At 45.6% G+C, this 24337-nt stretch overlaps 1 protein-coding gene across 4 annotated transcripts in view; it reads right to left on the bottom strand.

Moving 5' to 3' along the window:
* Nucleotides 1–24337, bottom strand: part of DIAPH2 (diaphanous related formin 2) — a 1874941-nt gene that overhangs the window by 814540 nt on the left and 1036064 nt on the right. For all 4 annotated transcript variants that reach the window (XM_069746079.1, XM_069746080.1, XM_069746081.1 and 1 more), the window contains one exon: nucleotides 14630–14731. In XM_069746079.1, the coding sequence (XP_069602180.1) occupies nucleotides 14630–14731 (102 nt within the window). The remainder of the gene's footprint in view (nucleotides 1–14629; nucleotides 14732–24337) is intronic.

The raw sequence follows: 24337 nt of genomic DNA, 5'->3' as shown, positions 1-24337 counted from the left end.
ACCTGTCGCTGGGTCAGTCCTGTCGCTGGGTCAGACGTGTCGTTGGGTCAGACGTGTCGCTGGGTCAGACGTGTCGCTGGGTCAGACGTGTCGCTGGGCCAGACGTGTCGCTGGGTCAGACGTGTCGCTGGGTCAGTACTGTCGCTGGGTCAGACCTGTCGCTGGGTCAGACGTGTCGCTGGGTCAGACGTGTCGCTGGGTCAGACGTGTCGCTGGGTCAGACGTGTCGCTGGGTCAGACGTGTCGCTGGGTCAGACGTGTCGCTGGGCCAGACGTGTCGCTGGGTCAGACGTGTCGCTGGGTCAGACGTGTCGCTGGGTCAGACGTGTCGCTGGGTCAGACGTGTCGCTGGGTCAGCTGTGTCGCTGGATCAGACGTGTCGCTGGGTCAGACGTGTCGTTGGGTCAGACGTGTCGTTGGGTCAGACGTGTCGCCCGGTCAGACGTGTCGCCGGGTCAGACGTGTCGCCGGGTCAGACGTGTCGTTGGGTCAGATGTATCGTTGGGTCAGACGTGTCGTTGGGTCAGACGTGTCGCCCGGTCAGACGTGTCGTTGGGTCAGGCGTATCGCCCGGTCAGACATGTCGCTGGGTCAGACGTGTCGTTGGGTCAGACATATCGTTGGGTCAGACGTGTCGTTGGGTCAGACGTGTCGTTGGGTCAGACGTGTCGCTGGGTCAGACGTGTCGCTGGGTCGGACGTGTCGCTAGGTCAGACGTGTCGTTGGGTCAGACGTGTCGCTGGGTCAGACGTGTCGCTGGGTCAGACGTGTCGCTGGGTCAGACGTGTCGCTGGGTCAGATGTGTCGTTGGGTCAGACGTGTCGCTGGGTTAGACATGTCGCTGGGTCAGCTGTGTCGCTGGGTCAGACGTGTCGCTGGGTCAGACGTGTCGTTGGGTCAGACGTGTCGTTGGGTCAGACGTGTCGCTGGGTCAGACATGTCGCCGGGCCAGACGTGTCGTTGGGTCAGACGTATCGTTGGGTCAGACGTATCATTGGGTCAGACGTATCGTTGGGTCAGCTGTGTCGCTGGGTCAGACGTGTCGTTGGGTCAGACGTATCATTGGGTCAGACGTATCGTTGGGTCAGACGTGTCGCCCGGTCAGACATGTCGCCAGGTCAGACGTGTCGTTGGGTCAGACGTATCGTTGGTTCAGACGTGTCGTTGGGTCAGACGTGTCGTTGGGTCAGACGTGTCGCTGGGTCAGACGTATCATTGGGTCAGACGTATCGTTGGGTCAGACGTGTCGCCCGGTCAGACATGTCGCCGGGTCAGACGTGTCGTTGGGTCAGACGTATCGTTGGGTCAGACGTGTCGTTGGGTCAGACGTGTCGTTGGGTCAGACGTGTCGCTGGGTCAGACGTGTCGCTGGGTCGGACGTGTCGCTGGGTCAGACGTGTCGTTGGGTCAGACGTGTCGCTGGGTCAGACGTGTCGCTGGGTCAGACGTGTCGCTGGGTCAGATGTGTCGTTGGGTCAGACGTGTCGCTGGGTCAGACGTGTCGCTGGGTCAGCTGTGTCGCTGGGTCAGACGTGTCGCTGGGTCAGACGTATCTTTGGGTCAGACGTATCGTTGGGTCAGACGTGTCGCCCGGTCAGACGTGTCGCTGGGTCAGACGTGTCGCTGGGTCAGACGTGTCGTTGGGTCAGACGTGTCGCTGGGTCAGACGTGTCGTTGGGTCAGACGTATCGTTGGGTCAGACGTGTCGTTGGGTCAGACGTATCATTGGGTCAGACGTGTCGTTGGGTCAGACGTGTCGCCCGGTCAGACGTGTCGTTGGGTCAGGCGTGTCGCCCGGTCAGACATGTCGCTGGGTCAGACGTGTCGTTGGGTCAGACGTATCGTTGGGTCAGACGTATCGTTGGGTCAGACGTGTCGCTGGGTCAGACGTGTCGCTGGGTCGGACGTGTCGCTGGGTCAGACGTGTCGTTGGGTCAGACGTGTCGCTGGGTCAGACGTGTCGCTGGGTCAGACGTGTCACTGGGTCAGATGTGTCGTTGGGTCAGACGTGTCGCTGGGTCAGACATGTCGCTGGGTCAGCTGTGTCGTTGGGTCAGACGTGTCGCTGGGTCAGACGTATCATTGGGTCAAACGTATCGTTGGGTCAGACGTGTCGCCCGGTCAGACATGTCACTGGGTCAGACATGTCGCTGGGTCAGACGTGTCGTTGGGTCAGACGTATCGTTGGGTCAGACGTGTCGTTGGGTCAGACGTATCATTGGGTCAGACGTGTCGTTGGGTCAGACGTGTTGCCCGGTCAGACGTGTCGTTGGGTCAGACGTGTCGCCCAGTCAGACGTATCGTTGGGTCAGACGTGTCGTTGGGTCAGATGTGTCGCCTGGTCAGACGTGTCGTTGGGTCAGACGTGTCGCTGGGTCAGACGTGTCGCCCGGTCAGACGTGTCGTTGGGTCAGACGTGTCGCTGGGTCAGACGTGTCGCCCGGTCAGACGTGTCGTTGGGTCAGACGTGTCGTTGGGTCATTGTGTCAGACGTGTCGCCCGGTCAGACATGTCATTGGGTCAGACGTGTCGTTGGGTCAGACGTGTCGTTGGGTCAGATGTGTCGTTGGGTCAGACGTGTCGCTGGGTCGGACATGTCGCTGGGTCAGCTGTGTCGCTGGGTCAGACGTGTCGCTGGGTCAGACGTATCATTGGGTCAGACGTATCGTTGGGTCAGACGTGTCGCCCGGTCAGACGTGTCGCTGGGTCAGACATGTCGCTGGGTCAGACGTGTCGTTGGGTCAGACGTATCGTTGGGTCAGACGTGTTGTTGGGTCAGACGTATCATTGGGTCAGACGTGTCGTTGGGTCAGACGTGTCGCCCGGTCAGACGTGTCGTTGGGTCAGACGTGTCGCCCGGTCAGACGTGTCGTTGGGTCAGACGTGTCGCCCGGTCAGACGTGTCGTTGGGTCAGACGTGTCGCCCGGTCAGACGTGTCGTTGGGTCAGACGTGTCGCCCGGTCAGACGTGTCGTTGGGTCAGACGTGTCGTTGGGTCAGACGTGTCGCTGGGTCAGACGTGTCGTTGGGTCAGACGTGTCGCTGGGTCAGACGTGTCGCTGGGTCAGACGTGTCGCTGGGTCAGACGTGTCGTTGGGTCAGACGTGTCGCTGGGTCAGACTTGTCGCTGGGTCAGACGTGTCGCTGGGTCAGACGTGTCGTTGGGTCAGACGTATCATTGGGTCAGACGTATCGTTGGGTCAGACGTATCATTGGGTCAGACGTATCGTTGGGTCAGACGTGTCGCCCGGTCAGACATGTCGCTGGGTCAGACGTGTCGTTGGGTCAGACGTATCATTGGGTCAGACGTGTCGCTGGGTCAGACGTATCATTGGGTCAGACGTATCGTTGGGTCAGACGTGTCGCCCGGTCAGACGTGTCGTTGGGTCAGACGTGTCACCCGGTCAGACGTGTCGTTGGGTCAGACGTGTCGCCCGGTCAGACATATCGCTGGGTCAGATGTGTCGCCTGGTCAGACGTGTCGTTGGGTCAGACGTGTCGCTGGGTCAGACGTGTCGCCCGGTCAGACGTGTCGTTGGGTCAGACGTGTCGCTGGGTCAAACGTGTCGCCCGGACAGACGTGTCGCCCGGTCAGACGTGTCGTTGGGTCATTGTGTCAGACGTGTCGCCTGGTCAGACATGTCATTGGGTCAGACGTGTCGTTGGGTCAGACGTGTCGTTGGGTCATTGTGTCAGACGTGTCGCCCGGTCAGACATGTCGTTGGGTCAGACATGTCGTTAGGTCAGACGTGTCGCTGGGTCTGACGTGTCGTTAGGCCAGACGTGTCGCTGGGTCTGACGTGTCGTTAGGTCAGACGTGTCATTGGGTCAGACGTGTCGTTGGGTCAGACGTGTCGCTGGCTCAGACGTGTCGTTGGGTCAGACGTGTCGTTGGGTCAGATGTGTCGCCCGGTCAGACGTATCGTTGGGTCAGACGTGTCATTGGGTCAGACGTGTCGTTAGGTCAGACGTATCGTTGGGTCAGACGTGTCATTGTGTCAGACATGTCGTTAGATCAGACGTATCGTTGGGTCAGACGTGTCGTTGGGTCAGACGTGTCGCTGGGTCAGACGTGTCGTTGGGTCAGACGTGTCGTTGGGTCAGATGTGTCGCCCGGTCAGACGTATCGTTGGGTCAGACGTGTCATTGGGTCAGACGTGTCGTTGGGTCAGACGTGTCGCCCGGTCTGACGTGTCGTTAGGCCAGACGTGTCGCTGGGTCAGACGTGTCGCCCGGTCAGACGTGTCGTTAGGTCAGACGTGTCGTTGGGTCAGACGTGTCGTTGGGTCAGACGTGTCGCCTGGTCAGACGTGTCGTTGGGTCAGACGTGTCATTGGGTCAGACGTGTCGTTGGGTCAGACGTGTCGTTGGGTCAGACGTGTCGCCTGGTCAGACGTGTCGTTGGGTCAGACGTGTCATTGGGTCAGACGTGTCGTTGGGTCAGACGTGTCGCCTGGTCAGACGTGTCGTTGGGTCAGACGTGTCGCCTGGTCAGACGTGTCGTTGGGTCAGACGTGTCGCCTGGTCAGACGTGTCGTTAGGTCAGACGTATCATTGGGTCAGACGTGTCGTTGGGTCAGACGTGTCGCCTGGTCAGACGTGTCGTTGGGTCAGACGTGTCACTGGGTCAGACGTGTCGTTGGGTCAGACGTGTCCCGTTATTTTATTCCCGCTGCTCTCCTGAGTAGACCGGTTTTACTTTTCTCTAAATCCACCATTCAGTTCTAGAAATTAGGACCTTTATATTCAGTACTACATATTGTATCTTTAGCCAAGGGGGTGTGGCACCTAGGATTCTTTGGGCGCGTGTTTAGGCTGCTCTGCATAATAACTCGGGGGGCCGGTGTGGTGGCAGCACTGGGGGGCTCCGTTTGATTCTTGCTGTTTCTCCCCCTAACAGAAGAGAATAACCCATGATTGTCCCTGGAAGAATAAACTCCGGAATCTTCCATAACCCGCGGTGACCGTGGAGGCTGCTGGTAGCGCATATTTCTGTAGTGATCAACTCCGAAAATCATCAGATTTAATTATGGAACCGCGTTCATTAAACGACCTCCGGGATCTAATTATTTATGGTGGAAGCAAAAAAGTCAATGAAACGAGCGCAGCAGAGAGCGGAATACAAGGGATCTCTGCGGACATCTCAGGTCACATGACCATGGTTCTGAGGGGGCGCCCGACGGGTGAAGACCATTATGTCACCGCCGCACGTGTTATCCGCTCATTTCTTTTTTTCTGTAGAGAAAATCTGCTGTGTTCAACATTTCAGGAAAATGCATAAAATAATGATGCGAAAACGTAACAATCTCCGCAGAATGCGATTATGTATATTGGGGACATGGGAGGGTGGGATCAACAGAGAGCGTCGTGAGAAAGAGGAAATACTGATACAACGGGATAGATCGATAATAGAGAGATGATCGATAATAGAGAGATGATAGATAATAGATAGATAATAGATCGATGATAGATAATGATAGATAATAGAGAGATAATAGATAATAGATAGATCGATAATAGAGAGATGATCGATAATAGAGAGATGATAGATAATAGATCAATAATAGATAGATGATAGATAATAGAGAGATAATAGATAGATCGATAATAGAGAGATGATAGATAATAGAGAGATAATAGATAATAGATAGATCAATAATAGATAGATGATAGATAATAGAGAGATGATAGATAACAGAGATAGATGATAGGTGACAGATAATAGATAGATAATAGATAATGATAGATAATAGAGAGATAATAGATAATAATAGATAGATGACAGGCAGATTGTGTAACAATGGGCCGTGATCGTCTGTTCTCTCCTCGGTTCTGCGGACTTTTGCCTCCTGCGCGGTGACTACTCCCCCGTTGGACAATTACCTCCTTCTCCCCATAACCTCATCCATAAAACGTTGTTTCGCTATAAGAGGCTTCATTTTCGGCTTCAGCTGGGGAATTCTCCGAGCTGCGGGGTCAGCGCACTCTGCTTGTTTCTTGGTATTAAAAATGTCTTTGTGGCAGGATCCGGTTCTCTAATATCAAAGTCGTACATCACAACAATCCGATTATGTCGCCACCTGGACTGCGTTCTGCAGATACATCTGTGAGCTGAGATGCTGCTTCCTAATGCAGGACCTATATGTTATGTAGACGGCCCCTGCGGCTCTGCGCCCTATGGAGCCCCTGCGGCTCTGCGCCCTATGGAGCCCCTGCGGCTCTGCGCCCTATGGAGCCCCTGCGGCTACATGTGTGTGTTACTGACATGTATATATCTATGTATTCTATGTGTATATATCTATTCTATTTTAACCTGTCAGTGTGATATTACTGTATGTGGCAGATGAATTGTCGGCTTTTCTTCTATCTATCTATCTATCTATCTATCTATCTATCTATCTATCTATCTATCTATCTATCTATCTATTATCTATCTATTATCTATTATCTATCTATTATCTATCTATTATCTATTATCTATCTATTATCTATCTATCTATCTATCTATCTATCTATCTATCTATCTATCTATGTGTGTGTCACTAACATGTATATATCTATGTATTCTATGTGTATATATCTATTCTATTCTGACCTGTCAGTATGACATTACTGTACGCAGATGAATTGTCGGCTTTTCTTCTATCTATCTATTTGTCTATCTATCTATCTATCTATCTATGTCACTTACATGTATATATCTATGTATTCTATGTGTATATATATATATATATATATATATATATATATATATATATATATATATATATATATATCTATTCTATTCTAACCTGTCAGTGTGATATTACTGTATGTGGCAGATGAATTGCTGGCTTTTCTTCTATCTATCTAATATATGTATATGTGTGTTACTGACATGTATATATCTATGTATTCTATGTGTATATATCTATTCTATTCTAACCTGTCAGTGTGATATTACTGTATGTGGCAGATGAATTGTCGGCTTTTCCAAGGAGATCGGTGTGTAAAGATCGGACATTGGTCGCATGGTCCGAGTGCTGTGTGATTATTTCTAGCACCCATTGACTTCTATTGCGGGACGCGATCTGATTTCCGATGACAATCGCTGTGATCGATGAGCTGAGCACTCTATGATAGAATAACATTGGTCCGAATTCATTCTGGTTTTTTATCAGATTGCATTCGCCCGATTTCATCACAAGTGGGAATGAGCCCTCAGGGTCCCGTCCCCCTCACACAGGGTCTCCAGATGGCGGAGCGCTGGGTGGGATGCGGAGCCGCCTTTCACTATATTTGCTGCTCTCCTCTCTGGATCATTAGGACATGGACAATGTGGAGAGCCGGAATCATCCTCCATCATCACCCAAACCCTGAGGGCAGCGCAGAGCTCGGCAATCTCTGAATTCAGAGCCTCGTCTCTCCCCATAGGCATTAATGATTGAAGGTCGTGGCTACATGACAGATACAAGAACAGGATCAGACATCAACATTTAAGCTGTTCTAGAAAACAAATGTATTCCCACAGTAAAATCCAACCTGATGCCGCCCCTCACGGAGGACCCCGATAATAAACCTATGAAGAGCATCTCCCACTGACATCAATGGGCATCATGTAATGCGTCCTTCCCCCTGTGGTGGCGCTGCAGGCAGAGTGATCTCTCCCCTCCGCTTCCCTGTGGATCACACCCGATCCTCGCACAACAACACAGTCATCTATTATAAATGAAGCCCCAGAGATTTTATCCAATAGGAAACTCCTATAAAATGCACAGTCTTTTCTGCAGATCATACATAGCAGAAGTGAATATAAGATACTTTGTAACATTGTAGATAAATCTCCACCTTTCTCCAGTATGAGCGACTTCTTCTTCCCTCTGCCACTGAACTCATCATTGCCTATGGAAGCATAAAACCCATCCACCAAAACACAAGACTGACTGCAAAGTCACAGAAGGGTCAGATTCCAGCTTCATATTAAAGGGAAGAGAAACTGAAAGGCATAGACACACACAGATCCCGTTTTCTATTAAGTGTTTTATCTCAGGTCAGAGGTCAACATACAACTACACTGCTTAGTCATTTTTGTATAATGTACTCCATGCTGCTACTGTTTTATCACACTGTGCTGCTGGGCTCCCAGATACACTGCTCAGTACTGCTGTATTAGTGTTTTATTTCACTGTGGTGCTGGGCTCCCAGATACACTGCTCAGTACTGCTGTATTAGTGTTTTATTTCACTGTGGTACTGGGCTCCCAGATACATTGCTTAGTGCTGCTGTATTAATGTTTTATCACACTGTGGTGCTGGCCTCCCAGATACATTGCTTAGTATTGCTGTATTAGTGTTTTATCTCACTGAGGTGCCGGGCTACCAGATACAATGCTTAGTATTGCTGTATTAGTGTTTTATCTCACTGCGGTGCTGGGCTCTCAGATACACTGCTCAGTACTGCTGTATTAGTGTTTTTTCACACTGTGTTGCTGTGCTCTCAGATACACTGCTCAGTACTGCTGTATTAGTGTTTTTTCACACTGTGTTGCTGTGCTCCCAGATACACTGCTCAGTACTGCTGTATTAGTGTTTTATCACACTGCGGTCCTGGGCTCTCAGATACACTGCTCAGTACTGCTGTATTAGTGTTTTATCTCACTGAATTGCTGGGCTCCCAGATACACTGCTCAGTACTGCTGTATAATGTCCTGCTGGCTGCTGACACTTTTTAATAAGTGTTTTATCTGGATTCACATAATGTCCCAAAGCTGTGGCTGCCTCTGAATATTTGAGACTTAGAGAGAATATCGAGAATCCCTCGTCTGTGTGCGGTAGGCAGGAGACATCATTCACCTAATCTCCTCCCAGGAGCTCAGAGACAACTGAGAATTAGACAGAGAATCTGCAGAGATGAACGATTGTGAAAACACAGGATACAAGTCATAAGAGCCAGAAATAGTTTTACTACTCGTCTACACAACAGGCAACATATTTCTAAAATAATATTTACCGTGAATAAACTATTTTCAAACTTTTTTGCAGTAATCTGAACTTCTACGATTATTGCTGCTTTTGCTTATTTTCCCAAAAAACTCAGAACAACTTTTCTATTATTCATAGGAACCTATGCGGAGCCGCCCTTAGCGGATAATTGGGACATTTTGTAATTGGGGAAAAATGTGCACCTTCTATGAAATAGGAAAAACGCATTGTTTTGCAAAAAAAAAACCACATGATAAATTGTAGCACTTAGCTTTAATTATCCCCTTATTTATTTTTAATTCCACTCTTCAAAGCTGAATTGCAATTTTCCTTATTGCTCATTAGTATCCATTCATGTCGATGGCCATTAACGAGCAATAACGACCACATTGCATCGCTCTGTGCCGCGCTGACTTCAGTCTGTTAATTGTGCCACTTACTACATGCTATCAATGGCCAAAGCGTTCTGTGCAGGTAATTTACTCATCTCCAAAGCAGCCGCAGCATCGCCGCTTCCCGGAGAATCCACTGGTGGAATCCAAGAGGATCGGACGCCACCGGGATCCACACAGACTCACTGGAGGATGGAGAACAGATAGAGGGATAGATGGATAATAGATAAAAGATAGATGATAGATAATAGATAGAAAATAGATAGATGATAGATAATAGAGAGATAGATAATAGATAAATAGATAATAGATAGATAATAGATGGATGATAGATAGATAGATGATAGATAGAAAATAGATAGATGATAGATAGATAATAGATAAATAGATAATAGATAGATAATAGATAGATGATAGATAATAGATAGAAAATAGATAGATAATAGATAGATGATAGATAATAGAGAGATAGATAATAGATAGATAATAGATAGATAATAGATAGATGATAGATAATAGAGAGATAGATAATAGATAGATAATAGATAAATAGATAATAGATAGATAATAGATGGATGATAGATAGATAGATAATAGATAGATAATAGATAGATGATATATAACAGATAGAAAATAGATAGATATATAATAGATAGATAATAGATAGATAATAGATAGATAATATATGATAGATAATAGATAGATAATAGATAGATGATATATAACAGATAGAAAATAGATAGATAGATAATAGATAGATAATAGATAGATAATAGATAGATAATAGATAGATGATAGATAATAGATAGATGATAGATAGATAGATAACATATGATAGATGGATAATAGATATAGATAATAGATGATAGATAGATAATAGATAGATAATAGATCAATAATATTGGCAGCACAGTGGTTAGCACTTCAGCCTTGCAGCGCTGGGGTCCTGGGTTCTAACCCACCCAGGACAATATCTGCAAAGAGTTTGTATGTTCTCTCCGTGTTTGCGTGGGTTTCCTCCGGGTTCTCCGGTTTCCTCCCACATTCCAAAGACATACTGATAGGGAATTTAGATTGTGAGCCCCAACGGGGACAGTGATGATAATGTGTGCAAACTGTAAAGCGCTGTGGAATATGTTAGCGCTATATAAAAATAAAGATTATTATAATAGATAGATAATAGATTATAGATAATAGATAGATGATAGATAATATATAGATGATAGATAATATATAGATGATAGATAATAGATATATAGATAATAGATAAATAGATAATAGGTAGATAGATAATAGATAGATAATATATGATAGATAATAGATAGATAGATAATAGATAGATAATATATGATAGATAATAGATAGATAATATATGATAGATAATAGATAGATAATAGATAGATAATAGATAGATAATAGATTATAGATAGATAATAGATAGATGATAGATGATAGATAATAGATAGATAATATATGATAGATAATAGATAGATAATAGATAGATGATAGATGATAGATAATAGATAGATGATAGATAATAGATAGATGATAGATAATAGATAGATGATAGATAATAGATATATAGATAATAGATAAATAGATAATAGGTAGATTGCATATAAGAAGTTTATACAGTAGAGATGAGCGAATAAATTAGAGTGAAATTTAATTCTATCAATGTTACAAACGCGTTGACGGCCAGCGATCGCCCCACTTCTGGACCACACAGGACCCCCTAACTTCTCCCCTCCGCGGCCTTCGTCCTCTCCGCACCTTACGATCCCGCCATCGCAGTCGGATCCCTGCGCCTCGTGACGCTGTGATCTCTCTCTGGAGATGCGACGAGGACGCGGCATTGGTGAGTGGAGGCGCTGAAGAGGGGAGCACGGAGCTTCGGGATTATTTTATTTTTTACATTTTATGTTCATTATGTTATGGGGTGTGAAAAGATATTTCAGCAAAAAAAACACTTAATATAGAATTTCCTTGGAAGAAATACATGACCAACTGAATTCAAGTTTCCCATTCGCTCGTCTTGGCTTCACCCCTCTGTTCCCCCTTTAATATTGCTCACAACCTGCACAAATCCAGTGAGAAAAACTGAAATCCTTTCAGGTGGAAAACAATAGTAAAACAATGTAGTTACATAAATCTTCACACCCTTACACTAATACTTTGATGCAGTCCCCTGTGAATTTCTGGCAGAACTGCACAATGCTGCCCCCACTATGCCTCATTGTAGGGATGGTGATCTGGTGATGACCGGAGTTAGCTTTGGTCTCAACAGACGTAACCCGCTCCTCACAGGGTTTTGCAGACGTGATGGAGGTTTTGGTAACACATAGCCAGGGTTGGATGATTTTTTTGTATGGCATCTGACTCCATGGATCGGAGTTATGAAGAATACGGGACATTGTGGTCACATGTAGGACACATCCAGGACTGGACAGAATTCCTGCAGCTCCTTTAATGTGGCCGTTGGCTTCCAGCAGTAACTTTCTTCTTGTCTTTGTATTAATGTTTGAGGGATGTCCAGTTCTGGGATAAGTAATATTAGTGGGAGGCGCGGGCCTGAGCCCCATTGTTTCTTGGAGTTGATTCTTTGTATTACAGGAGTGACTGCTCTGATGACGGACGCCTCGCTGCCGCCGACCCTGTGACTACATTGTTATTATTAGGGTTCTCTGCAGCCGCTCTGGATGTGGCCGGTCTGGGATAAGTAATATTAGCGGGAGGCGTGGGCCTGAGCCCCATTGTTTCTTGGAGTTGATTCTTTGTATTACAGGAGTGACTGCTCTGATGACGGACGCCTCGCTGCCGCCGACCCTGTGACTACATTGTTATTATTAGGGTTCTCTGCAGCCGCTCTGGATGTGGCCGGTCTGGGATAAGTAATATTAGTGGGAGGCGTGGGCCTGAGCCCCATTGTTTCTTGGAGTTGATTCTTTGTATTACAGGAGTGACTGCTCTGATGACGGACGCCTCGCTGCCGCCGACCCCGTGACTACATTGTTATTATTAGGGTTCTCTGCAGCCGCTCTGGATGTGGCCGGTCTGGGATAAGTAATATTAGTGGGAGGCGTGGGCCTGAGCCCCATTGTTTCTTGGAGTTGATTCTTTGTATTACAGGAGTGACTGCTCTGATGACGGACGCCTCGCTGCCGCCGACCCCGTGACTACATTGTTATTATTAGGGTTCTCTGCAGCCGCTCTGGATGTGGCCGGTCTGGGATAAGTAATATTAGCGGGAGGCGCGGGCCTGAGCCCCATTGTTTCTTGGAGTTGATTCTTTGTATTACAGGAGTGACTGCTCTGATGACGGACGCCTCGCTGCCGCCGACCCTGTGACTACATTGTTATTATTAGGGTTCTCTGCAGCCGCTCTGGATGTGGCCGGTCTGGGATAAGTAATATTAGTGGGAGGCGTGGGCCTGAGCCCCATTGTTTCTTGGAGTTGATTCTTTGTGTTACAGGAGTGACCGCTCTGATGACGGACGCCTCGCTGCCGCCGACCCCGTGACTACATTGTTATTATTAGGGTTCTCTGCAGCCGCTCTGGATGTGGCCGGTCTGGGATAAGTAATATTAGCGGGAGGCGTGGGCCTGAGCCCCATTGTTTCTAGGAGTTGATTCTGTATATTACAGAAGTGACCGCTCTGATGACGGACGCCTCGCTGCCGCCGACCCCGTGACTACATTGTTTATTATTAGGGTTCTCTGCAGCCGCTCTGGATGTGGCCGGTCTGGGATAAGTAATATTAGCGGGAGGCGTGGGCCTGAGCCCCATTGTTTCTAGGAGTTGATTCTTTGTATTACAGGAGTGACCGCTCTGATGACGGACGCCTCGCTGCCGCCGACCCTGTGACTACATTGTTATTATTAGGGTTCTCTGCAGCCGCTCTGGATGTGGCCGGTCTGGGATAAGTAATATTAGTGGGAGGCGTGGGCCTGAGCCCCATTGTTTCTTGGAGTTGATTCTTTGTGTTACAGGAGTGACCGCTCTGATGACGGACGCCTCGCTGCCGCCGACCCCGTGACTACATTGTTATTATTAGAGATCTCTGCAGCCGCTCTGGATGTGGCCGGTCTGGGATAAGTAATATTAGCGGGAGGCGTGGGCCTGAGCCCCATTGTTTCTAGGAGTTGATTCTGTATATTACAGGAGTGACTGCTCTGATGACGGACGCCTCGCTGCCGCCGACCCCGTGACTACATTGTTATTATTAGAGATCTCTGCAGCCGCTCTGGATGTGGCCGGTCTGGGATAAGTAATATTAGCGGGAGGCGCGGGCCTGAGCCCCATTGTTTCTTGGAGTTGATTCTTTGTATTACAGAAGTGACCGCTCTGATGACGGACGCCTCGCTGCCGCCGACCCCGTGACTACATTGTTATTATTAGGGTTCTCTGCAGCCGCTCTGGATGTGGCCGGTCTGGGATAAGTAATATTAGTGGGAGGCGTGGGCCTGAGCCCCATTGTTTCTTGGAGTTGATTCTGTATATTACAGAAGTGACCGCTCTGATGACGGACGCCTCGCTGCCGCCGACCCCGTGACTACATTGTTATTATTAGGGTTCTCTGCAGCCGCTCTGGATGTGGCCGGTCTGGGATAAGTAATATTAGCGGGAGGCGTGGGCCTGAGCCCCATTGTTTCTTGGAGTTGATTCTTTGTATTACAGAAGTGACCGCTCTGATGACGGACGCCTCGCTGCCGCCGACCCTGTGACTACATTGTTATTATTAGGGTTCTCTGCAGCCGCTCTGGATGTGGCCGGTCTGGGATAAGTAATATTAGTGGGAGGCGTGGGCCTGAGCCCCATTGTTTCTTGGAGTTGATTCTTTGTATTACAGGAGTGACCGCTCTGATGACGGACGCCTCGCTGCCGCCGACCCTGTGACTACATTGTTATTATTAGGGTTCTCTGCAGCCGCTCTGGATGTGGCCGGTCTGGGATAAGTAATATTAGTGGGAGGCGTGGGCCTGAGCCCCATTGTTTCTAGGAGTTGATTCTTTGTGTTACAGGAGTGACCGCTCTGATGACGGACGCCTCGCTGCCGCCGACCCCGTGACTACATTGTTTATTATTAGGGATCTCTGCAGCCGCTCTGGATGTGGCCGGTCTGGGATAAGTAATATTTGCGGGAGGCGTGGGCCGCTCTCTCGCCAATGTAAGTAGTTACTATAATGGGAAATCAATACGCCATTGAAATGTCTCTTTTTATTCCGTCTGACAGACGACAGGCGCGGCTGAGTTATTGCTCTGCGCTCGCTACGTACCACGACTGCAAACTGCTCCGGTTCGCACAGGTCCTCGTACTCGCCCCTCAGCTGTGACAAGGAGTTCAGCTCCTTCTGTTCCGGAAGATTCTTTATAAGGTTCTGGAAAACAAAGAAATTCAGAGATGACAGCGCATTTCTAGGGCAGAGCGACGGATGTACAACTACTTAGTAGCCACAATTATTGCAATGTGCAGGGAGGGACGATGCAGGGTACAGAGTCTGCAGTCACAATACAACAAAGAGTGATCCATCAAAAAAGAGATAATAAAATGTTGAAATTTTAAGGCATTAGCTTTTAAGGTCAGATTAAAAATGAGTTATGGATAAAAAATAACGACAAAGAAAAGAACCCGGACGGGCGTTTCGATAAAGCCACACGCAAAACGCGCGTCGGGGTTCCTGGTCCACACCTTACAGGTAATATGCCTATGCTACTAGCATTATACTCCTAATCCGGTTTACCTTTCGCTACGCATGACACTTTCTTTCCTTTTTCATCAATAGCCGTTAGGCGGCTTCTCTACCTGTTTTTACTTGGGCACTTGCACCTTATTTATCTATTGTTGTGATACTGTATCCACTGTCTATACTGTTCAAAAAGGGGCTCACTTACCCACTGTTGGCATGAGCATTTACCCCTCATATATATATATACCTTCATTGCATATATTTTTTTTACTGAGTATCTGTAGCTACATACATCTTGGTAAACTCTGGCATATTCCCGCATTGGTGCGGTCCACCATATTTTTTGCATATGTAACATAGTAACATAGTAAGGCCGAAAAAAGACATTTGTCCATCCAGTTCAGCCTATATTCCATCATAATAAATCCCCGGATCTACGTCCTTCTACAGAACCTAATAATTGTATGATACAATATTGTTCTGCTCCAGGAAGACATCCAGGCCTCTCTTGAACCCCTCGACTGAGTTCGCCATCACCACCTCCTCAGGCAAGCAATTCCAGATTCTCACTGCCCTAACAGTAAAGAATCCTCTTCTATGTTGGTGGAAAAACCTTCTCTCCTCCAGACGCAAAGAATGCCCCCTTGTGCCCGTCACCTTCCTTGGTATAAACAGATCCTCAGCGAGATATTTGTATTGTCCCCTTATATACTTATACATGATTATTAGATCGCCCCTCAGTCGTCTTTTTTCTAGACTAAATAATCCTAATTTCGCTAATCTATCTGGGTATTGTAGTTCTCCCATCCCCTTTATTAATTTTGTTGCCCTCCTTTGTACTCTCTCTAGTTCCATTATATCCTTCCTGAGCACCGGTGCCCAAAACTGGACACAGTACTCCATGTGCGGTCTAACTAGGGATTTGTACAGAGGCAGTATAATGCTCTCATCATGTGTATCCAGACCTCTTTTAATGCACCCCATGATCCTGTTTGCCTTGGCAGCTGCTGCCTGGCACTGGCTGCTCCAGGTAAGTTTATTATTAACTAGGATCCCCAAGTCCTTCTCCCTGTCAGATTTACCCAGTGGTTTCCCGTTCAGTGTGTAATGGTGATATTGATTCCCTCTTCCCATGTGTATAACCTTACATTTATCATTGTTAAACCTCATCTGCCACCTTTCAGCCCAAGTTTCCAACTTATCCAGATCCATCTGTAGCAGAATACTATCTTCTCTTGTATTAACTGCTTTACATAGTTTTGTATCATCTGCAAATATCGATATTTTACTGTGTAAACCTTCTACCAGATCATTAATGAATATGTTGAAGAGAACAGGTCCCAATACTGACCCCTGCGGTACCCCACTGGTCACAGCGACCCAGTTAGAGACTATACCATTTATAACCACCCTCTGCTTTCTATCACTAAGCCAGTTACTAACCCATTTACACACATTTTCCCCCAGACCAAGCATTCTCATTTTGTGTACCAACCTCTTGTGCGGCACGGTATCAAACGCTTTGGAAAAATCGAGATATACCACGTCCAATGACTCACCGTGGTCCAGTCTATAGCTTACCTCTTCATAAAAACTGATTAGATTGGTTTGACAGGAGCGATTTCTCATAAATCCATGCTGATATGGAGTTAAACAGTTATTCTCATTGAGATAATCCAGAATAACATCCCTCAGAAACCCTTCAAATATTTTACCAACAATAGAGGTTAGACTTACTGGCCTATAATTTCCAGGTTCACTTTTAGAGCCCTTTTTGAATATTGGCACCACATTTGCTATGCGCCAATCCTGCGGAACAGACCCTGTCGCTATAGAGTCACTAAAAATAAGAAATAATGGTTTATCTATTACATTACTTAGTTCTCTTAGTACTCGTGGGTGTATGCCATCCGGACCCGGAGATTTATCTATTTTAATCTTATTTAGCCGGTTTCGCACCTCTTCTTGGGTTAGATTGGTGACCCTTAATATAGGGTTTTCATTGTTTCTTGGGATTTCACCTAGCATTTCATTTTCCACCGTGAATACCGTGGAGAAGAAGGTGTTTAATATGTTAGCTTTTTCCTCGTCATCTACAACCATTCTTTCCTCACTATTTTTTAAGGGGCCTACATTTTCAGTTTTTATTCTTTTACTATTGATATAGTTGAAGAACAGTTTGGGATTAGTTTTACTCTCCTTAGCAATGTGCTTCTCTGTTTCCTTTTTGGCAGCTTTAATTAGTTTTTTAGATAAAGTATTTTTCTCCCTATAGTTTTTTAGAGCTTCAATGGTGCCATCCTGCTTTAGTAGTGCAAATGCTTTCTTTTTACTGTTAATTGCCTGTCTTACTTCTTTGTTTAGCCACATTGGGTTTTTCCTATTTCTAGTCCTTTTATTCCCACAAGGTATAAACCGCTTACACTGCCTATTTAGGATGTTCTTAAACATTTCCCATTTATTATCTGTATTATTAGTTCTGAGGATATTGTCCCAGTCTACCAGATTAAGGGCATCGCTAAGCTGGTCAAACTTTGTCTTCCTAAAGTTCAGTGTTTTTGTGACTCCCTGACAAGTCCCCCTAGTGAAAGACAGGTGAAACTGCACAATATTGTGGTCGCTATTTCCTAGATGCCCGACCACCTGCAGATTTGTTATTCTGTCAGGTCTATTAGATAGTATTAGGTCTAAAAGTGCTGCTCCTCTGGTTGGATTCTGCACCAATTGTGAAAGATAATTTTTCTTGGTTATTAGCAGAAACCTGTTGCCTTTATGGGTTTCACAGGTTTCTGTTTCCCAGTTAATATCCGGGTAGTTAAAGTCCCCCATAACCAGGACCTCATTATGGGTTGCAGCTTCATCTATCTGCTTTAGAAGTAGACTTTCCATGCTTTCTGTGATATTTGGGGGTTTGTAACAGACCCCAATGAGAATTTTGTTACCATTTTTCCCTCCATGAATTTCAACCCATATGGACTCGACATCCTCATTCCCTTCGCTAATATCCTCCCTTAAAGTGGACTTTAGACAAGACTTTACATAGAGACAAACCCCTTCTCCTCTCCGATTTTTACGATCCTTGCTAAACAGACTGTAACCCTGTAAGTTAACTGCCCAGTCATAGCTTTCATCTAACCATGTCTCGGTTATTCCCACTATGTCAAAGTTACCTGTAGATATTTCTGCTTCTAGTTCTTCCATCTTGTTTGTCAGGCTTCTGGCGTTTGCGAGCATGCAGTTTAGAGGATTTTGTTTTGTTCCAATCTCCTCACTGTGGATTGTTTTAGAAATGTTCTTACCTCCCTTCTGAGTATGTTTTCCTGGGTCTTCTTTGTTCCAGTCTAATGTTTTTCTTCCCGTCCCCTCTTCTTCTAGTTTAACGCCCTCCTGATGAGTGTAGCGAGTCTTCTGGCGAATGTGTGTTTCCCAGGTTTGTTGAGGTGTAGTCCGTCTCTGGCGAGGAGTCCATCGTACAAGTAATTCACACCGTGGTCCAGGAATCCGAATCCTTGTTGTCTGCACCATCGTCTTAGCCAGTTGTTCGCATCAAGGATCCTGTGCCATCTCCTGGTGCCATGCCCGTCTACTGGAAGGATAGAAGAAAAAACTACCTGTGCATCCAGTTCCTTTACTTTCTTCCCCAACTCTTCAAAGTTCTTGCAGATTGTCGGTAGGTCCTTCCTTGCCGTGTCATTGGTGCCAACATGTATCAGAAGAAATGGGTGGACGTCCTTGGAGCTGAAGAGCTTTGGTATCCTATCGGTCACATCCTTGATCATCGCACCTGGAAGGCAGCATACTTCTCTTGCGGTTATGTCCGGTCTGCAGATGGCTGCTTCTGTGCCTCTCAGTAGTGAGTCTCCCACCACCACCACTCTTCGTTGCTTCTTGGCTGTACTTTTTGCTGTCACTTGTTGCTGTGTGCCCTTTTCTTTTTTGCTTGCTGGTATTGCTTCATCCTTAGGTGTGCCATATTCATCCTCTACAAAGATTTGATATCGGTTCTTCAGTTGTGTGGTTGGTGATTTCTCCATCGTCTTCTTGCTTCTTTTGGTCACATGCTTCCACTCATCTGCTTTTGGAGGTTCTCTGACACTTTTTTCACCTTCTGTGACCAGTAGAGATGCTTCTGTTCTGTCTAGAAAGTCTTCATTCTCTTTGATGAGTTTCAAAGTTGCTATTCTTTCTTCCAGACCCCGCACCTTTTCTTCTAAAAGGGCCACTAGTCTACACTTCTGACAGGTGAAATTGGATTCTTCTTCTGGTCGATCTGTGAACATGTAGCACATGCTGCAGCTCACCATGTAGGTTGTCACATCTGCCATGTTGCTCCTAGATCCTGCTGACTTGCTGTGTGTTTTCCTTCTTGTGTAATCTACTCAGCCAAGCTCTCTTGCAATAATGTCCTAACGGCGCGCGGTTTGGTGATGCTTTCCAAGCAGCTGGTCCCGGCTGTACCCAACGATCTTCTTGCTTAGGGAGATTCTTCGCTTTTCCCAGAAGGCACCTGGAATATGCAAATTATCCTCCTCAAGCTTGAATCCCTGGTTTGGTGATGCTTTCCAAGCAGCTGGTCCGGCTGTACCCAACGATCTTCTTGCTTAGGGAGACTCTTCTCTTTTCCCAGAAGGCACCTGGAATATGCAAATTATCCTCCTCAAGGTTGAATCCCTGGTTTGGTGATGCTTTCCAAGCAGCTGGTCCGGCTGTACCCAACGATCTTCTTGCTTAGGGAGACTCTTCTCTTTTCCCAGAAGGCACCTGGAATATGCAAATTATCCTCCTCAAGCTTGAATCCCTGGTTTGGTGATGCTTTCCAAGCAGCTGGTCCCGGCTGTACCCAACGATCTTCTTGCTTAGGGAGACTCTTCGCTTTTCCCAGAAGGCACCTGGAATATGCAAATTATCCTCCTCAAGCTTGAATCCCTGGTTTGGTGATGCTTTCCAAGCAGCTGGTCCCGGCTGTACCCAACGATCTTCTTGCTTAGGGAGACTCTTCGCTTTTCCCAGAAGGCACCTGGAATATGCAAATTATCCTCCTCAAGCTTGAATCCTCCTCAAGCTTGAATCTCCACGGTTTTACTATACTTTTCTTTGTCGTTATTTTTTATCCATAACTCATTTTTAATCTGACCTTAATAAAATGTTGAAATTTTAAGGCATTAGCTTTTTTCTCCTTTTTGGAGGGTACAGAGTCTGCAGTCACGCCGTGGCCCTAGGACATCACTGGGCCCCAAAGATCCACTGTTATTTATGAATTTGTCCATCTCACATATTAAAGTGAATCAGTCGTCTCATTCTAGCCCCGAGACCGCTGACACCTGCACATGGACCTGCCCTGGGCGGGATAGAGCCCCTCCACTACATGACTGGTAGGCAGAGCTGTCAATCACCTGGTGGAGGGAGGAGTTAGGCTGAGGATGAGGCAGGGAGGGCTCTGTGCCGCCCACAGCACTTCTACCCTCATTTGCATATCCCTTCTAGAGTAGATTTCTCTGCAAATTAGGTTTTATCCACAACCCACAGATGTCAAGAGTTCGGAGAAAAGAGTGAAACGACAGATCCCTCTACATCTATCTCATATCTAACTAATATTCATCTATATGTCACAATCTTCTATCCACCCATCCGTATATCTACCTACAATATATCTATCCTTCCATCCACCCATCCGTATATCTATCCATCTACAATATATCTATCCTTCCATCCACCCATCCGTATATCTATCTACAATATATCTATCCTTCCATCCACCCATCTGTATATCTACATACAATATATCTATCCTTCCATCCACCCATCCGTATATCTACCTACAATATATCTATCCTTCCATCCACCCATCCGTATATCCATCCATCTACAATATATCTATCCTTCCATCCACCCATCCGTATATCTACCTAGAATATATCTATCCTTCCATCCACCCATTCATATATCTACCTACAATATATCTATCCTTCCATCCACCCATCCGTATATCTACCTACAATATATCTATCCTTCCATCCACCCATCCGTATATCTACCTACAATATATCTATCCTTCCATCCACCCATCCGTATATCTATCCATCTACAATATATCTATCTTTCCATCCACCCATCCGTATATCTATATACAATATATCTATCTTTCCATCCATCCACCCATATATCTACCTACAATATATCTATCCTTCCATCCACCCATCTGAATATCCATCTATCTACAATATATCTATCCTTCCATCCACCCATCCGTATATCTACCTACGATATATTTATCCTTCCATCCACCATCCGTATATCTATCCATCTGTAATATATCTATCCTTCCATCCACCATCCGTATATCTATCCATCTGTAATATATCTATCCTTCCATCCACTCATCCGTATATCTATATACAATATATCTATCCTTCCATCCATCCACCCATATATCTACCTACAATATATCTATCCTTCCATCCACCCATCTGAATATCCATCTATCTACAATATATCTATCCTTCCATCCACCCATCCGTATATCTACCTACAATATATCTATCCTTCCATCCCCCATCCGTATATCTACCTACAATATATCTATCCTTCCATCCACCATCCGTATATCTATCCATCTGTAATATATCTATCCTTCCATCCACCATCCGTATATCTATCCATCTGTAATATATCTATCCTTCCATCCACTCATCCGTATATCTATATACAATATATCTATCCTTCCATCCATCCACCCATATATCTACCTACAATATATCTATCCTTCCATCCACCCATCTGAATATCCATCTATCTACAATATATCTATCCTTCCATCCACCCATCCGTATATCTACCTACAATATATCTATCCTTCCATCCCCCATCCGTATATCTACCTACAATATATCTATCCTTCCATCCACCCATCCGTATATCTATCCATCTACAATATATCTTTCCTTCCATCCACCCATCCGTACATCTACCTACAATATATCTATCCTTCCATCCACCCATCCGTATATCTATCTACAATATATCTATCCTTCCATCCACCCATCCGTATATCTATCTACAATATATCTATCCTTCCATCCACCCATCCGTATATCTACGTACAATATATCTATCCTTCCATCCACCCATCCGTATATCTACAGTACAATATATCTATCCTTCCATCCACCCATCCGTATATCTATCCATCTACAATATATCTTTCCTTCCATCCACCCATCCATATATCTACATACAATATATCTATCCTTCCATCCACCCATCCGTATATCTACCTACAATATATCTATCCTTCCATCCACCCATCCGTATATCTATATACAATACAGGTCCTTCTCAAAAAATTAGCATATAGTGTTAAATTTCATTATTTACCATAATGTAATGATTACAATTAAACTTTCATATATTATAGATTCATTATCCACCAACTGAAATTTGTCAGGTCTTTTATTGTTTTAATACTGATGATTTTGGCATACAACTCCTGATAACCCAAAAAACCTGTCTCAATAAATTAGCATATTTCACCCATCCAATCAAATAAAAGTGTTTTTTAATAACAAACAAAAAAACCATCAAATAATAATGTTCAGTTATGCACTCAATACTTGGTGGGCAATCCTTTGGCAGAAATGACTGCTTCAATGCGGCGTGGCATGGAGGCAATCAGCCTGTGACACTGCTGAGAGGTTATGGAGGCCCAGGATGCTTCAATAGCGGCCTTAAGCTCATCCAGAGTGTTGGGTCTTGCGTCTCTCAACTTTCTCTTCACAATATCCCACAGATTCTCTATGGGGTTCAGGTCAGGAGAGTTGGCAGGCCAATTGAGCACAGTAATACCATGGTCAGTAAACCATTTACCAGTGGTTTTGGCACTGTGAGCAGGTGCCAGGTCGTGCTGAAAAATGAAATCTTCATCTCCATAAAGCATTTCAGCCGATGGAAGGATGAAGTGCTCCAAAATCTCCTGATAGCTAGCTGCATTGACCCTGCCCTTGATGAAACACAGTGGACCAACACCAGCAGCTGACATGGCACCCCACACCATCACTGACTGTGGGTACTTGACACTGGACTTCAGGCATTTTGGCATTTCCTTCTCCCCAGTCTTCCTCCAGACTCTGGCACCTTGATTTCCGAATGACATGCAAAATTTGCTTTCATCAGAAAAAAGTACTTGGGACCACTTAGCAACAGTCCAGTGCTGCTTCTCTGTAGCTCAAAAGTGGCTTTACCTGGGGAATGCGGCACCTGTAGCCCATTTCCTGCACACGCCTGTGCACGGTGGCTCGGGATGTTTCCACACCAGACTCAGTCCACTGCTTCCTCAGGTTCCCCAAGGTCTGGAATCGGTCCTTCTCCACAATCTTCCTCAGGGTCCGGTCTCCTCTTCTCGTTGTACAGCGTTTTCTGCCACATTGTTTCCTTCCAACAGACTTACCATTGAGGTGCCTTGATACAGCACTCTGGGAACAGCCTATTTGTTGAGAAATTTCTTTCTGGGTCTTACCCTCTTGCTTGAGGGTGTCAATGATGGCCTTCTTGACATCTGTCAGGTCGCTAGTCTTACCCATGATGGGGGTTTTGAGTAATGAACCAGGCAGGGAGTTTATAAAAGCCTCAGGTATCTTTTGCATGTGTTTAGAGTTAATTAGTTGATTCAGAAGATTAGGGTAATAGGTCGTTTAGAGAACCTTTTCTTGATATGCTAATTTTTGAGACAGGTTTTTTGGGTTATCAGGAGTTGTATGCCAAAATCATCAGTATTAAAACAATAAAAGACCTGACAAATTTCAGTTGGTGGATAATGAATCTATAATATATGAAAGTTTAATTGTAATCATTACATTATGGTAAATAATGAAATTTAACACTATATGCTAATTTTTTGAGAAGGACCTGTATATCTATCTTTCCATCCATCCACCCATATATCTACCTACAATATATCTATCCTTCCATCCACCCATCTGAATATCCATCTATCTACAATATATCTATCCTTCCATCCACCCATCCGTATATCTACCTAAGATATATTTATCCTTCCATCCACCATCCGTATATCTATCCATCTGTAATATATCTATCCTTCCATCCACCATCCGTATATCTATCCATCTGTAATATATCTATCCTTCCATCCACTCATCCGTATATCTATATACAATATATCTATCCTTCCATCCATCCACCCATATATCTACCTACAATATATCTATCCTTCCATCCACCCATCTGAATATCCATCTATCTACAATATATCTATCCTTCCATCCACCCATCCGTATATCT

This window comes from Ranitomeya imitator, chromosome 2 (assembly GCF_032444005.1).
Source record: "Ranitomeya imitator isolate aRanImi1 chromosome 2, aRanImi1.pri, whole genome shotgun sequence".
In the NCBI taxonomy this organism is placed as follows: domain Eukaryota; kingdom Metazoa; phylum Chordata; class Amphibia; order Anura; family Dendrobatidae; genus Ranitomeya; species Ranitomeya imitator.
The sequence above is the reverse complement of the archived record's forward strand: the minus strand, read 5'-3'. Positions and strand labels throughout refer to the sequence as shown.